Consider the following 17686-nt stretch of genomic DNA (forward strand, 5'->3'; position numbering starts at 1 on the left):
TTGCATTCACAATGTAATCTCTGGAACTCACAGGTGTCCACTTCCACGTGGGTGGGGTTTTGGAATCGGTACCCTTGTACGTTGCAAAATGAAAACCAGATTCAAAGTCCAAAAGAAGCAACGATCTGTTTCTGAAGTAGTGGCCTAGTCTGTGTCAGAGTGAGGGGGCGGGATATGAGCTCGTGATGAAGGAGGCAGCATCTAAGCTCCTACTGAGGGGGTTTGGATTGGTCTAAGGAGCAAACTCAGGGGGCGGGGTATGAATTCCTGCTGAGCGGGTGGGTGGTGAGGATCAAGCGGGGGCAGGGACGGGGGCGGGGCAGGGCGGGGGCGGGGCCGGGGCTGGACGGGGGCGTGGCCTAGCTCTCCCAGTCGGCGCAGGGAAGCCCCTCGTCCTCGGACTCGGACTCGGGCGAGGCCTCCTTGATGCGGCGCAGCGCCTCGTGGATGCTGCGGGTGAGCGGGTCGGCGGCGTCGCGCGGCCCGCTCAGGGAGTCGCGCAGCTCCTGCTGCTGCACGCGCTTCAGCTTCACGCCCCGCCGGATCTGCACCAGGATGTTGTCGTCGTCCTCGTCCGGGTCGGGCCGCAGCACCCGCTGCTCCACCTTGCGCAGGTGGAAGCTGCCGCGCTTGAGGGAGGCCAGCACCTCGTCCATCGGGGAGCTCACTGCGGGACAGAGGACAGTCTGTCAGACCGTAACGCACGTATACTTCCTTTACCCAACTTAAGTAAGCCATTTTTCTTTATACAAACTGTTCTGTTCAGCTGGCAACAGCTCATATCACCTAATGAAAAAAAGAATGCTTGCCTATGTTTTATTATTCAAAAAGAGGACAAAGCACAATGCAGGATAGAACTTAATAACGCACTGACACAGGCACCACCCGCAACACAGTCTCCAAACCAATCACTCAGAATCACTCTGCTTTCATTGGAAAATAAAAACATAAAAAGCTTCTCAATTTTCTCCCTCTATGAGGTACAGATAATGAAGCTGATGGCATTAGATTGCCATTTAATTCAGTTCGATTAGCCCTATTCAAACAGAAGGTTTTGGACACAAACTCCCATGCAATTTAGTCAGATTGGCCCTATTCAGACAAGTGTTTTTTGGACTCAGACTCCAATACAATTCAGTCAGGCTGGCTCTATTCAGAGTCCCGTGTAGAAAGGGCTCACCTCTCCTCCTCTGGGAGGCCTCCAGGGTGGTGGTCTTCCTCAGCTTCTTCCTGGCGGTCACCAGCTGGTTGCTGTCAAAGAAGCGGACGGAGAGGGGGGCAGCGGGGGACGTGGGGGCCTCCTTCCCCTTCGGCTTGGGCTGTCGGACGGGGCTGCTGGGCTGGCCCTCGCCCTCGCTGAGGGACTCCTCCGAGGGCGGCGGGGGCGGCGGGGGAGGGGGAGGAGGGGGCGGCGGCGGGGGCGGAGGGGACACTGGTGAGCTCAGCACTGACAGAGCGCCCTCTGGAGGTAGGGAGAGAGGGGCGGGGGCGGCTGCGAGGGGCTCCAGCGCAGCGGCGCCCCCTGGAGGTAACGAGGCGCTTTCGAGTTGGCCAGACACAGGAATAGCAGCGGTGGGTTGCAGGTGTGAGGCGGCGGCCCCTTCCGGCTGCCCTGGGGTCAGTGCAGCGCCGCTCTCCTCTGTCTGCACGCCGGCCGACAGGGACTGCGGCTGATCCTGGGTCAGGCTCCGGGAGGAGGCGCTGCCGTTTCTCCTTCGGGCGTGCGCCAGCCGGAGCCTGGTAGACTTCAGTATGACTTGGCCTGGGTACCGCTGCAGAGGGGTAGAAATCCACCAGAGCAACGGTGAAACAGAGGTGACACTGTGGTCTAAACATGGTGTTTTAGACACAGACAACAGCATACGTGGAACACTTCAACAGCTGTTCATGGCAGGGGCTGCTGTATAGGAACTTTGTAACAGTAGCAGTCTGTACCACAGTTAAATGGAGCTCTGGGTTCGGCCTCTTGGCTCACCTGTTTGAAGCTGCGTAGTCTGTCCAGTGTTTTCTGTCTTTCCTCACTCACCCTGCTGCTCTTCTTTTCCTCTTCTTCCTGCTGCTGCTCTCTCTGCTGGAAAAAAAAAACACACAAGGAGGCCTTTAGATCAAAGGCCTTGCATCCGGCTCAACATGTTTGCCCTTTGTATGGACTGCGCACCATTCAGACAGCCTGACACAGAACACCGAAAGCTCGCTATCACATTCACATTACGAAAAAGTGGACTCCTAAACTGCTAACGTCACCCGCTAAATAACACAGTGGCCCCAGTGCCCTGCTATCATCAGAGGCAAGCTATCACCGCTGGACTTTTATTTCAAAATCCCAGTTGGCTGACGCCACCTCAGAGGTCTTTGATTACTCACAGACTGTCAACATGCCAGTATGAGCAAATCCATGAACAACATCTATTACTGTGTGGATGTACCCACACTCCCACTCTAGTTCAGTTTTCACATGACTCTAAAAAAAAAAAAAAAAAAGCCAAACAAAACACTAAAGTTGTTTTATTTCAAGGGCTAACAGAGGCCACAGGGAACAAGATCCAAATCCTTTAAGTGAAATTAATTACTTGATGCTGACAATGGGGACTGACCAAAATCCTTGATATAAAAAAACATCAAAGCCTTCTTGCCCAGAACGAGCACAGCATCTCATTTTTTGGTTTTTTGAATTATTAGAAAACTCTGAGGTCCCCGTAGGCCTTTTCCCAGCGTGGCTGCTGCAACCTCATCTTTATCAGAGAGCGCAGGCACTTAAAACCCTTAGTGTAAAGGGGTCTCTAATTGTTTCTCTTTTTGAGAGGGATTTTATACAGAAAACTGCAAACACCATTAAGTATTTTGTCAGGAATATTTTCAACGCTTTGCCGCAGGGAGTGCAGTTATACGGTGTGTTACTAGGGGACACAAACAATTCCAAAGGACAGATGGAAAGCTGGGTAGGAGATTGCTGTTGTGTAGTTTCTCAAAATTGTTCTCACTGTAACAAAGCTGTGTATGTGCTTAAATTAACGTGGGCACAATGTTAGTTGCAGTCTTTTTAAAATGACAACTTACCTTTATAACTCAAGAAGAAATGTACAGGGAGCTCCATTAAGCACAGTTACATGAAGCAAAGCTATAACTGACAATCTCTACCAACTGCTTTGCGTAGCTAATGTAGACTGCTTCCATTTGACTCTCCCTTGTGTATGCATTCATTGCTCTGGTAATAAACGTCCTATGAAGCAGGCAGATCATCTGATCTGTGTGTTCTGTGTCCTGGCAGATCAATTGAATCCCAGCACGACAGGCTCGGACAGCATGGTGAAGTACCTGTTGCAAGGCATGCTGGGACGTGTGGTCCCCCTGACTACCTTGTCTGTGCTGCATTTTCTCATTGTGATTGGCAATACAGATTTCCTGAAACACAAAAGGAGCACTTGTCAGAGGGAAACACTGAATACACAGGCATAAATGTCATAGCGTTTCTCTTAACAACACATTTGCGTGCAATGGTCCAATTAGTACTGTATCTAAATTAAACTTAAGGAGTGGAACATGTGCATTTTATAAATTAGTGTTAAAAGGTACTGGACATTTTTGGCAACCTTCTAAATTAGACAAAAAAATTTTTCCATTATTTTGCAGTTCATCAGGAATTTGCTGGTAAAACTGCTGTTAAATACATTACTTGTAAAATACCTGTGAAAAAAATGTTATTGGAACAATATTGTAGCTGTTTGAAAGACTGAATATATTTTTAAAATACAGAAGTTATATTTAGTCATTTAACTGAGAACATTCACATTTTCCAGCTGTCCATATTTATCAACTTGGAGAGCACAACAAGAGTATTAATGGAGCAAAAGCTGCTATCAGAATGTATGAGATTCCCAAGTCTGCAAGCAGTGGCATTTATGTTATTTCACTAAATCACCGTGCCCATTTATACACATTTTACACTGCCAAAGAGAGAAAAAAATGGCTTGCTTCTGCTGCTCCTTTCAGCTTAATGACCCGAGACCGTTTTCGCTCTGGATCCAGAAAACACTCCTCGGCTTGTGTTTGCTCACACCACAGACTGGGATTGGAGCAGCCTTTATATTTTAACTGCCTTTCACAGTGATTTGAACAACACTTGCCTCCGTGTATTGGTATGTCTGGATCAGGGGGCAGAATGAGAACAGGGACTCGCCAGTCTGAGGTAGCACTGCCAGGCCAGACCCCTGTTGGGACACAGTATGGCCCCACCGTGTGGAAAGCTGGCAGGGGTCGCTGTACCTTTTTGTTTCTGAGGTAGGCTTTCTTGGCGGTGATGCGCCCCCTTCTGGCCTCCAGTTGCCGGGTCCTCTGCCGCAGCCTGACCAGCTCCTCTCTCTGCGGGGCCGTGTCCTCCGTGTCCCGCATGGCGTCCGTGCTCTCGTAGGTGTCGTAGTACACCACCTCATCCTGCCTCTCTGCACGCACACACAAGCGCAACCTCATCAACCACTCGAATGTGGATACTGGTACCAGAGGGTTGCGCTTTCAAATCCCAGTTGAGCCTCAAGAGTATTAACTGTGTAAATACCCCACCCCCTGCCACCGAACAGAGTTAAAATATTAAAAGAACAATACATTTCATTATATTGTCATTTACCAGATGCTCTTATCCAGAGCAACTTACATAGGTTAAACTTTCACATTATCTGATCGTACAGCTGGATATCACCTGAGGCTGTTCTGGGTTAAGTACTTTGCCCAAGGGTACAGCAGCTTTGCCCCTGTGGGGGATGAAACGAGCAGCCTTTTGCTTACGAGCCCTGCTCCTTACCACTATGCTACACTGCCACCCCCTTGTAAAGAACATGCTGCAGATTTGAAACCCGGTTGCGGCACTGCTGTTATACACTTTGGTGAGCATTTAACTTGAGTGACTTGGATAAAGACAGCCACTTAGCAAGTAAACGCTAAATCAACATCACCCCTAAATGTGAGTGACAATAAGAGCAGGGGCAGGCTGAAAAGCGCAATGCCGGCACGATCAATGTCAGGTCCGCGACGCTTACCTGCCACTTAAATTTCTGTATCGTTATATTGTTTGTGAGTGACAGAAGATCAGTTGTAAAGATTTAAGCTGCTTAGCGCAGCCCACTGCGAGAGTCCCTGAGAGGAAGTTGGCAGAGGCCCGCTTTCATCTGAGATCTAATGCGGTGTAATCACACAGCTGTTAGTCAGAGATGAGGCCCTCGCTCCCGCAATAAAACCCTTGGCCCATTTCCTCATCGAGTCGTGCCTCGCCGTTCCTATACTGGAAGCGTTACGTTGCCTCCATTGTTTCCGATACCAGAAAGGGAAGACGACTGCCACGGGACGACGTATTTGACCGCTTTACTATGCATTTTCGCTAACCGCACTCTTCTGTGAAAATAGATTTCCTATTCAGCCCACACTGTTACGAGCGGAATGCCAGCAGAGCGAAATGAAGGATTCCTTGGCGAGGGAACGAGAGCATTTATGGTGCCTGAATTGAAGCCCTCTCCGGTCTGAATTCAGAGAAACGAACAGGAAGCGGTATTTCCCAGCAGATCTCCTCCACATCCATCCCCACGAGTAATTAGAGGTCGACTCTGGGCCTGGGCGAAACCGCCGCGCAGCGCTCAGAAGCCTTGTTTACTCTTCCGTCCTCCTTTATTTGGGAAATATAATTAGAGTTTCGACCGAAGCTGAAACACAGACTGGGTTTAAAGCACTTATGGTCGGGCCTGTTCACCAGTAGGCGTCTCATTCCGATAAAAGGCTGGGGCGGGCGACGCTGTGACCAGCGGCCGGGCACTAGCGACCGAAGGGCTGTGTGCTTCGCAGTAATTAAACGTCCGTCTACAAGCCCTCCCTTCACCAGACTGGTTCTGCTTAATATTTAAGAGCAGGCCATTGGGATCAGGGGATTTAAATCACCAAGGGTACCCTGGAAGTCATCTTAATGTGTCTCTGCTTTGAAATGCACATCTGGAACATTCTGCTGAGTGAAATTCCTATAATTTTGCAAATAATTAATGACAAATATTAACATTGATGTAATTCATTTTCATTACCAATATGTTTATAGAGAGTTTCATGAATATTAGTTTTCTATAAGGTTAGTTCCCGTTTCTCCAGGTTGCCTGCCACTTCAAAGATAAGGTGTGAATAGGGTTGCAAAGGGTGGGAAAATTTTTTGTAAATTTTGTAATTTTCCGCAGAAATTTTGTCTCAGCAACTTTGGGAATTTATCATTTTAATCTGGTGCACACAAGCACACTGGATTCTCAGTGTGGCTCAGGCCCACCTTTAAAATTATCAACAGAAGATACTTTCTAATCTTTGAACAATTCCCTAATGGCTGCACCACAGATTTTTTTTTTTTTACTCTGAAAGGTCCTCGAGGGCTAGGGCTACGGCTAGGGCTAGAATGCCAAGATGCTGAGCTGTATTTAATTTTAGACCTTTTCAACCTTAATTGATTTCAGGCATTTCAACCTTGATTTCAGGCATTTTTAGTTTAGAGTAATATTTACATAAAATTTTTCCTCATCACAAAGGTAAAAGAGGTAAAGGGATAGAAAAAGAATAGTAATATGTTCAATCAAACAATTCAAAATTCAAAGCTTGATTGGATAGAGAGCTCACCAATGAGCCCTCCGTCACTCACCTGTCATCTGTCTCCTGATGCTCTCCAGCTGCGCAGTCAGCAGCAGCTCCTCGTACTTGAGGATCTCGAACTGGATCTCATACAGCTGCAGCTGCAGCTCGTAGTACAGCGCCTCCAGCTGGTCCAGCCGTGTCATGGCATCCTCACCGCCCTGCAGGCTCTGCATCTGTGAGACGGAGCACAGACACATTCACTCACAGACACATCACTCACAGACACACTCACTCACAGACACACTCACTCACAGACACACTCACTCACAGACACACTCACTCACAGACACACTCGCTCACAGACACACTCACTCACAGACACATTCACTCACAGACACACTCACTTTCATTTTTACTTTATTACTGTATCTATAACTTCTCTTCATGTGCAATTTGCCTCTTTGCACAATGCTATGTGTGTATGCTGCTGCTCACAAATCCCTTTCCTCTTGAAGGTTATTAAAATGTCTACCTTCTCTGGGGTTAGTGAGGGATATTAGGGCACACTGACGGAAGAACAGTAGTGAGAGTCATTTAACTCTGTTCTGCTAAAACCATACTGCCATTATCAATTTCAACATGTAATTTCCACCTAATGTTGTCACAGAGGACAGAAATACAATGTTGTATTCTGCACTGCAGATTACAACTTGACATGGTTGCAAATGCTTTGAAGGCAATGGAAAACAGTGGGAACGAATCGCGGCTGGGTGTGGTAAATATGTGGATTATTTACGAAAGACTGTCCCGGTGCATTGTGGGTACCTCCTCCCGCAGCGCGTGCTTCCTCTGCTCCAGGCAGATCTCTCTGGCCCTCATCAGCTGCAGCGTCTCCTTGGACACGGCGTACTGCAGCTTCTCCATGCGCTCCACCGCCACGGCCCACGCCGCCTTGCCGAACTTCTTCTGGTCCACGCGCATGCGCTCGTACACCGCTGGGGAGAGGGGTACACACACACACACACACACACACACACACACACACACACACACACACAGTTAGATCACATTCGCTCTGTCTCCTGAACACATGCAGCCACGCGCTCACTACCTGTACCCTGTGCTGGGGGAGAGCCACACACTCTCAGTCAGACGGCTTTTTCATGCACTATTCTCCCCTGCTCTACAGACATGGTCTTCTACCTTGTAATAGTATCTCCACCAACGCCCCCCCAACAACCACACACACACACACACACACACACAGAAGCCTGACCCCTGCACTAGTACACTAGACACTCACACACACATGCTTGAACCCTGGACTAGTACACTAGATAGACGTCCTCTGTGCAAGTATGTGAGACACAATCAGATCCCAAAGGCTAGTTGTGCGCATGAATATATCCAAGCTTAGAGCTGCAACTCAGATCATTAATAATAAATATTCTAATATTATTTTATTTTAATATGTCTTCTGACAGAGAAGGGTTTATATCAGTGTGGCAGCCTACACAAGACATATTCATTCAACGCTGACACACAGAGACACCTGCTGGTCTTATTAAACCATTGCAATGTCTTCCTTTAGCGTAAAGTGCTTCAGAAATCATTCATTTCTTTTCTAGTGAGATGGTTTAAATATAAACGCCCATACTCCTTCACAGACTCAATGAACAGTGCTTGCATTGTGGTGTCAAATCATTATTATTCTCTCCTGCTCAGTTTGTGAATGAACTGACACAAAAGGAAACACCAAACGGACAGAGAAAATCGATAGCATGAATCGATGTTTCCCCTAAATGAATTCTTAATCTTGCATGCCCTATTCAGGGCTTGGCCGAGACTGTCGGGCACTGACAAATGTCGATTGAGGCAGTGCTGCAGTCTGATGGGGCTCTCATTAAGAGCAAACATGTTTACTGTTTATAAGCTACTCCAAATTCCCTTTTATTAGATAGTTTGTTTAGTCTACTTTCTTTGCAAATGACTGGAAATGAATGAGAGACCATGAAAGGAAGGTTACTGCATGCATTTAGTGGACCTTAAGATTTTCCCCTTTTTTTGTCTGGTGTCAGCTAAATGTCACACTAAAAAGTCTTTCACTGAAAGAAAGGCAGATAGACAGTGGGTACCAAAAGTTTGGAATGAAGCCTTAAATGCCCACAAGGCCACAGATCCCTTGCAGTCAAAGTGTATGTAGTGTGGACCTCTGGGTTACCTTTCTGGGCCCGCGCTGTGATCTCGAAGTACTTGACGGTGAAGTCCTGGATGGAGAGCACGGCCTCATGGGCCTTCTTCTGCCAGTCCGCATCCTCCTTCCTCAAACCCTCCATCCTGCGGGGACCCAGGTAGTCATTCTCTAAGGAGATCTGGGGGAGAGAGGGCAGCGTTGTGAACCCTGTGCTCTGAACACAAGCCAAGGTCTTTGGTAACTCAGGTGGATGACCCAAGTGAGAGACAGAGGCTGCCAAATAGTTTACCTGCCCCAACTGTCTGACAGTCTGTGACAGGACTGTGCAAAGCAATGATTTTAGGGTGGGTGCATGGGTTGGTCTGTGAGCACTGATGGATTTCTACACTGGCAGGGCTGAAATCACAGAGTTGCAGTAGAAAACTGACCAAACCCAACAAGAAACCTGGCTGGGTGATCATACGGCAGGTACAAAATCACGTGAACACAGCTGGGTACAGAAAACGCAAGCACATGGTACATTGAGTCTAATGGAACGTGACTTTTTTTTACGTAGCGAAAAAAATCAGCCGTTGGGAATGAAAGCCCTGTTAAAGTTGTAAAGCAAGCCTGCATAAACACAAAGCTGCTAATAAATACATGAATGAAAACAGAGCGAGCTTCGCTTGAGCTTCGAAGCTGGAACAAAACATAAATTGCCCACGGCCTTTAGTGGCCTCACGTGCCCATAAACTCACATTCACATGCTAATATCTCCGCTAAATCGCAAGCAGATGTTTCTCTGTAAATTCATACAAGAAAGCGCACTGCACACACATGGTCTGCAGGCATGAGCTGATGGATTCCTCTTTTAATCGTTTCATCTGCTTGTTTGCAGAGGTCCAGCGGAGGCCTGGGTCGACATTGCCATGGGGCAGATGTGTCCCGTCACTGTAATGTCACCACACCCAGCGTGGGAGTAGCTGTCCTCTCACGGAAAGGGACCACCAGCTCTCTGTCTGTCAGACGTGATCTCACTGCAGAAATATGCCTCAAACATGGGTACTGGATCCTTCGCTTCACTCTCGAAGAAACAGACATGTATAATGTTTCCACCAGGAGGACAGCCTCATGTGTTCCTGATTCCAGACGCAGGGAAAATTAAAATTAATAGAACCGATAATCTTCAACTCATTACGTACACTCGCTTTGCGCCGATTTACATTTCCTTGAATGGAAACACAATTATAGTGAAATGAGGATGTCATGGAAAACGTCTCAATTGCATTTTGAATGGTTTTCCTCACTGGGTCTAGACACCCATTAATTAACAGACTCAAGGCTACTCATTTCTCTTGCTGATAGACCAACATCCAACAACCAGTTCATTTGATTAATGTCAAATGCAGAGCTGAAAGGCTTTTCACGGTATCTGACGTTACTGTGCTTCTGTCAGCCACATAGAATTTAGCCAAACCTCTCAGCGGAACTTTGCGCCACTTCCCCACGGCTGAGTTACAGCCTTTAACTGAGAGCACATGGTTTGGTTTAATTTCCTTCTGATCTTGGTTGAATCCTTGCAGGCTGACATGAGGCCAAACTGTCTGTGACTAAACGGCTCCATGGCCCACACGCTGAGCTGGCGGTTTACCTGCTGATGAGTACGACCATCTCTTTGGCCACCGATGACTTTGTGTCATAAACTCACTATACTTTTCAATTTTGAACGAAAATTAACATGCCAGAAGAGAAGGAATGGCTGTTAGATTTGGTTTGTGGTCACCCGTTTTTATTTCTGAATAGCAGTCAAGTCAAGGATAACAAGAATCTCTGGTACAATCTCAAGTAACGTTTTTGCATTACATCGTACAACACTAGGCGTTTCAAGGAGATCTACAGTCGACATCAACAACCTGATTGAGACAATCGACACTGGGGGTCAAAGAGCTAGCATGTACTTACCAGTAGTGATCTGTTTGCCCCAGTGTTTTTTGTCTAAGGGTAATTAAAATACTATAATAGTCAACAACGTGGATAATATCAAGAGCAGACTTCCTCTTTGTATGTCAGCCAATGCAAGGTATACTGAGTCTTTCAAACACTGTTTTTGCTGTGTGTTCTGAGAGCTGGCTATTCTTGCCACGGAGTCCTCTCCATGGGAACACAACGGCTTTGAATGACTGCTGAGTGCGAGAGGGGAGCGGAAGATCTCAGTTCAGACCATGCCTAATAGGGGTTCCTGAAACAAGGGAAGTAGACTCACAATCCGGCTCCAAATCTAACCAATGAGAAAGACACTCAGTGAGTCCTGCCATATAGACTTGATGGGAGGTCCTATACAAGTCAGCAGTCACACTCCATAGCTTTGGTGGAGAGTTACAGCAGGGGGCGCCGAAAGCTCATAATTTACACTTAATACACTGGCGTATATTTACAGCAGAGCATCAAACTTAACGTCCTCTCAGAGATACTCTGCAGGGGGGATCACCTTAAGGACGTCTTTGCCTTTTTTAATAGGAGAGAGCTGTTTCAGCTCTCTCTGGTAGAGATACAGCTCTGGAGAGTCTCTCAGTATTGTAAGGGGCTGAGAAATATGCATTGTAAGGGGTGACATCATTAATAGGCGATCCCCTACTAAGTGTGAATGAAGGGTGGTTAACCATCTATTACTCTTGTTAAATTACCCAGCTGCCATCCTGTCCCGTGACTGCATTTTGAACGACTAATGCCAGATTATAAAGAAATTGATGGCCGTGCACTTTTTCCAGTCTGGTCAAGGTCCATACGCACAAATCAGAAAACACCATTTTTCATCCCTGACCTAACAAGCTAAGGAATGTGAACTACAACAAATCATGGGTCTCTTTTAGCCTGAGCATCATATGAGCATACAAACGATTCCACAAGCCAGCTCACTGCAGTGTTGTTGGTAACATAGGTCAAAACTGGTTGGTTAACTTTTTTAACTGATCTGTACACAAACAATTAACTGACAACAGCAAATGTAACTGTGACACTTACTCCATCATTTGTCTCAGTTGAGTATACAGAAACATTACCTGTTATTATGTTGTTTCCAACAACAGTAGAAGAAAGCTTTTTAAGATGAGCGTCTTGGCAATTAATCAGTCGTCCTACAATCATGTAGGAATCTCATCTTGATTTGAATATGGCAGTTTGTTAGCTGTGGACTCTGACCTGAGGCTGTTGGCTGAATGTGAGGTGTGAGAGAGGTCCAGGCCAAAAACAGAAAGTTGGGGGAAATCCTGCAAAACAGGAACGATGAGCTTGCCAAGCAAAAACGTTGGCCTTAAACGAGCACTCAGCCAGTCCACGCGATAATCTGCACTGCTGATACACTGACTGGCAGCCCCTGAAATCAGTCTTTTCCCACACACCACAGCACATACCGCAGGATAGGTTATCAGGGCAAGTCAAACCATCCACATCCGCAAATGGACCTTTTACATCTGTATCCTCTACACTTTATCAGACTGACTGAACTTAAGGTGTTTTATCATCGTCAGATCTCACAGCCTGTTTTTGTTGATAATAGTCCACTACCCACTATCTTTTAATGGATGTGTAAAGTAATGCTGTGTGTTTGTATGGTAAACCTCATGGTATACCTCAACAGTTGGGTTTACCTACATTTTAAGCTAGAGTAGAGTGCTGATGGCATTCTCTAGAGATAAATCCTCTCTAATTAAGTAGATCAAGGTTTAGAAGGGCCTCAGATTCCAAAAGGACTGACCATAAGTTGCCTGTTCAGCAATTTTCGATGACACCTCTTAAAACTCTAACTCTCTATTTCATAAACAAATTTTAACTGATAAGAAGTCGTCGTACCAGTTTACTCATCTAGATAGAGGAATTAGGTCAAAAGTTCAGGTACATTGTCTACTCATTGTTCTACACTTACCTCAGTTTTAAGACCAAACATGATCTTTGACATACAAAGAAACTTTAAATGTCTTCTCCGAGATCTTAATAGCTAGGATTAAACATTACAAATGACCCTCGAAATGCACACAAAATGTTCAGGGCGACATTTGAATTCTACACTTATTCACTTCAATGGCAATGATCAACAGTACACCAACAGGGCACCTACAACCTTTCTGGCCTCTAGTCCAGATCTGTCTTTTACCACTCCGTTCTGCCCTCTCATCGCTGACATAATGGCCTGCAAAACCAAGAAGCTAACCACTGAAGCAGCGGAGAACAGCCTCCTTTGTTAGGTGTAAACTTATGAGCAGAAAAAGCTTCATGACTTATTCATGGCTCTCTCAAACTGCCTGTAACAGGAGACTCGCTCTGACATGGCAGCACTCCAGCTCACAATAGACAAGTCTACAATGTTTCATTCATCCCCCACGCAGGCACCTCAGCCACCGTATCCCATAATCCCTCACAGACTGCCCATTCATTCAGCGGGAGCTACAGCGGCGTATGTCGTGAGAGCCGCTCTTCTACGCTTTCCTCCTTAATAACAGACAGCTGCTGAGGGACCGGTCACGTTCGACATTTTATTTTAAATGGAGGCTTTATTAAACGCTGCAATAATTGAAGTACAGACTGCTGATGAGGTTTTTTGCCCATTGTGACATCACATGCCTTCAGTACAAGAGGCCGAGGAGCACCCCCGTCATGACTGGGCATTGCTGAGGGGGAATCGTGCCCCACCCTTATGACAGAGCAGGAAATGTGGGGGAATACAGGCTGTGTGTTATCAGTACCCCCTTCTAATGGTAGTGTTACATCCTGAATCACAGACACATGCTTTGTGTCATAAGCATATGCATGTGACAGGTTGTGACAGTGACATCCTGGCCCTGCAGTTTCTCGACTCAAGGACCTCCTGAGAATTTTAGCACGTTTAGGGCTTCGCATCCTGGTACAGTAAAGCATGTGGTAACAAACAGCTGGGAGGTGTGACATACTGAGATTGACCCTCAAAAACAGGCCTGTAACCGCAAAGCCATCAGGTCCAGACCCTATAAAAAGACAGCAGTCAGCCTGATAAAAATTCAATTTTAGAGACTCTGCCCTTAAGCAGATATGATCGCCATAAATTTAAGTTCTATAACATGCAACTACCTGGCAAACAAGCTCAAAATCCTAATCTTCTTTCAAATGGGGACAAAGGGAAAAAAACAGCAAGATAATAACATTCAGTGTGAATGATGTTTCTGGTGAATGCTTTCCTGATAGCAACTGAACAACAGTTCCATAAATGATTGCTCATGCTGGTGATGCTCATAAAATCAGCACTGATGGAGCTGTCCTGCATCCTACTGAAACAGGGTAATTGCGGTGGAATAAGGAAATGGACTGGCTGGGGGCCTCCTTGCTGGCTCTGAAGATGGAAGACATCCAAATAACAGCTCTGGACGTCTGGAGAATGATGTTAGCATTCAGCGGCCAAGCTGGTCTGTTTTCAGTTACTTGATTCCAGAGGTGCCCCCCTGCTCCAAGTGTGGCAGAGAATGTGTTTTCAGTTATAGCGCTAAAGACCGGAGGTAGCCTGTTCAGGATACATACCTAGAGTCTATCAGGAGCTGCTGCTCACACAAAAACCACCCATGGGGGGAGAAGCTGGGAGAAGATAGAATTAGATCCTCTGACAGACAGCTGCTCTTTTGGTAAACATGAGAAACCACATCATCTGTAACTGGATGCTGTGTTGTCCTAAACGTAAAGGCCATATTCCAACAAATTCCATCTATAATTCAACTGGCAACAAATGATGACACATAAATGCATGTGTCTAAACTGATGTTTCATCCAAAAACAAAGACAAAGCAAGATCAGGAATAAGTTACCATGAGGAGGAAAGTAAACTAATTTTCTCTATAAAATAAAATAAATTAGGCTACTAAGGGCCAAACAGTCACTAAAACTAACTTAAAGTAGCAGCGACAATCTGGATGAGAAGGCTTATGGCACGTTATTTCCTTGTATAAGAATAAAATCTTTTAATATCTATCAATTCCCCAATTATTACTCTGTCTCTCAATACTCCACATTTATTTGCATTTAGTTCATTCTGTCCTGGCCTGAAATTTACAGTATCCATCACACTCAGTAATTCTACAAAAGAGCTAGGCCTGGCTGCTACGTGTGACCCTTTGATATCTTCCTTCATTAGGAACAGTGGAATCTGGCGTAAGTGACACCAGACTGTAATCAAGGTGTGCCTTTGTTCTAGGTGACAAGAGCGCTACCCAGCCCCAAATTACCGAGGTGCCACTAGTGGCACTGAAGCTCGGGAACCAGCCGAACCTTTGAGTTGGGTTTTAAAATGTCAGAGTCGCCCGTTTGCACTTGAATGTTCAGTTTCACTGCGGGGCAAAAAAAAAAAACAGCATGCAAATTAGATACAAATATCCTTCCTTCCCTCTCATTGTGTCGGGTCCAGATGCCCCATACAAAGCCCCAGCCGTAGTAAGTGGAATAAACCCTTCAAGTCAGAAATCCTGTTTGCTCTTTGTGTTTGCATAAGGTTTTGAATGTTGTTTCCTTCTATAGTAAAGGCAGGCGTGCTTTAACTGAACATGACCCACTGCCAGAGAGAAGAGGGCAGCATTGGCAGCATTGTGTGAAGAGATTAAAGTGAGTTGTAATATGGGTTTTGACCTTTGTGCTTCCTCCCTGTTTCTTCACATGAATTTCCTTAGAAAACTTTTATGTTATCTAAATGTGGTCGTAAATTCGATATACACATCTAAATATTTTATATTATGTGCACAGCATATAGCAAACGCCTATTCTACACTTCACTGTGATTTGAGAAACACCGTCTCCTTTACCCCCCAATGGCTGTGTACACTGTCTGATCCATCCGATAAAGGCGGCCAGAAGATTGACATTTTGTTTTTTCCTTCATGCCACAGGGGGCCTTTCACTCACTCATTCGCTCACTCAGTGAGCGCTACGAGCTGCATTGTCTCATAGGAGCCCTTGGGAGCGACGGGACAGAAAAAGACCTCTTCCGACGTAAAGGCCGCAGCCTTGTCCCTCTTGCGACGGCTGGCAGCGAGGCCTATTTTTAGGGCTGCGAGAACTTCCCCCCAGCAGCAGCGATGTGCGGGGCGCGTGCTGGAAATAGCTCTGCCCACCTGCGCGCACTGGCCTGTCAGCGGGAGCTCCGGAGACGGGCAAGGGACAGAGCTGCATTGACCCGTCCAGATAGCGGCCGATCGCGCCTCCGCAGCCTTCCCCTCACACTGCACACACACCGTCGCAAAGCGCAAGTTACCATAAGACAGACGCCAGCACCCGGAACTTTATTCAGATTTCACTTCGTACTTCTACGTTGTAAGTCACTCTGACAAGGAATGTCTGATAAATGACTAAATAGCACCTAATTAAATGGCTGGTTTTACCCCAAACTGAATTGCAATTGCATAGGTCATAAGTCACAAACGTACAAGGACAAGTAGTTCAACATTTCAGAAGGGCACACTACACAAACAATTCCAAGCTGAATACTTTTTGAGCTTACTTATTAGATTATCTAAAAAATGCATCTTTAACTACCAAAGTGTTGTCCAGAGACATTCCACATACCCCTTAGGGGTAGGAGTGTTCCGGTTTGGGAACCAGTGAGTTGGTCCATACGCCCACATGCCTTGCGTTTCTCTCGAATTCCTCAGCCCAATTTCTGTCTCTGCATTGTGCTCTGTGCCAAGCACCTTTTTACAGTTGATCGACCGACTTCAGAACAGGCTGCTGTACATACATGCAACAGGAGCTACTGAGAATAATCTAAAGGATTTCTCCCCGAAAAGGTGTCGAACGTTTCAAAAAGAATGAAACAGCACGTTCTTTAAAGTGACTTTCAAAAAAAAAAACCCCAAAAACATGACAACTTAATGAGTTTGTTGACATGCACAATGGTGAGTAGTCGCCTTATTTGATCAATTCTCCTTTCAGATGAGAGTAAACTCTCATGATTTTAGGCATCTCTGAATTGGAAACCCATTTCTGTTGAGTCGTTTATTAAGAGAAGATAGACAGGCAAAATTCCCAGGGCTTGTAAAACTGAAAATACTATCCTGGTCTAAAGAAAACCTCACAGCTCACGCTTTAAGAAAAAAAGAGAAAAAAAAAAACACTGTGCTAGCAAGGAAGTGGCAGGATGGTCGAATTATAGCCTCTGGCTCCTATTAATAGCAATGTGTTGTGCAGAAAAAAATAGCTCTGTAATAATACTTCCAGGAGTTCTTTTGTATATTGAAGCGCTTATTACATGGCCCACCCCCTCCCGCACGGGCCAAACCAACCGCTGCCCTCGGAGCTCGGAGTCTCTGAGGCAAGGTTCTTTTGTGTCGCAGCCGGTTTTTTAGGAGGGGGTAGGAGCGGACAGAAGCCTGCAGGGGAGGCAATGTGGTCTTCAGCGAGGCGAACTCTGTAATTCTGCTCTCCGTGTTGGACGGCCGTACCCAAGAGATCACGAAAATAACTACCCGAGGGAACCGACACCCACGGAGTGCGGGACTGGGAAAATGTTCCGTTTAGGTTTCTGAGCGTGCAGGAACGTAACGTACCCTACTCTTCTGACTGTTGGACTCCAAATAACAATGAGATTTATTATAATTCTGATGGATATCAGTGATGGACTTTGTTTTATGCTTTATACTGATACTGATAACTAGATGCGAAAGAATACTGATAACTACATGCAAAAATGTCAGAGCTGTATTTGTGCAGCAATAATGTGCTTCTAACAGGCTTTAACTTTCATCTCAGTATGGAATACGGTGCATGCTTGAACAACACCAAAATGAACAGGACCAATCAAATTTAAATCTGAATGCTTAGCTAGAGAACACAACAGCATGCTTAAGACTTATCTGGTTGACAATAATTGTCTATATCATCTGGGAAATATCTAATTAAGCTATGCATTTCTATTACACAATT

At 45.9% G+C, this 17686-nt stretch overlaps 1 protein-coding gene across 1 annotated transcript in view; it reads right to left on the reverse strand.

The window, feature by feature from the left end:
- Positions 1-351: 351 nt before the first annotated feature.
- Positions 352-17686, reverse strand: part of LOC118775934 (junction-mediating and -regulatory protein-like) — a 32408-nt gene continuing 15073 nt past the window's right edge. Inside the window, exons 3-10 of the mRNA XM_036525899.1 lie at positions 8807-8957; positions 7411-7580; positions 6653-6818; positions 4264-4439; positions 3316-3402; positions 1976-2071; positions 1181-1772; positions 352-667 (exon numbers count right to left, since the gene is read on the reverse strand). Of these exons, the coding sequence (XP_036381792.1) occupies positions 360-667; positions 1181-1772; positions 1976-2071; positions 3316-3402; positions 4264-4439; positions 6653-6818; positions 7411-7580; positions 8807-8957 (1746 nt within the window). The 3' untranslated portion in view covers positions 352-359. The remainder of the gene's footprint in view (positions 668-1180; positions 1773-1975; positions 2072-3315; positions 3403-4263; positions 4440-6652; positions 6819-7410; positions 7581-8806; positions 8958-17686) is intronic.

The sequence above is a fragment of the Megalops cyprinoides genome, chromosome 4, assembly GCF_013368585.1.
Source record: "Megalops cyprinoides isolate fMegCyp1 chromosome 4, fMegCyp1.pri, whole genome shotgun sequence".
NCBI lineage: Eukaryota > Metazoa > Chordata > Actinopteri > Elopiformes > Megalopidae > Megalops > Megalops cyprinoides.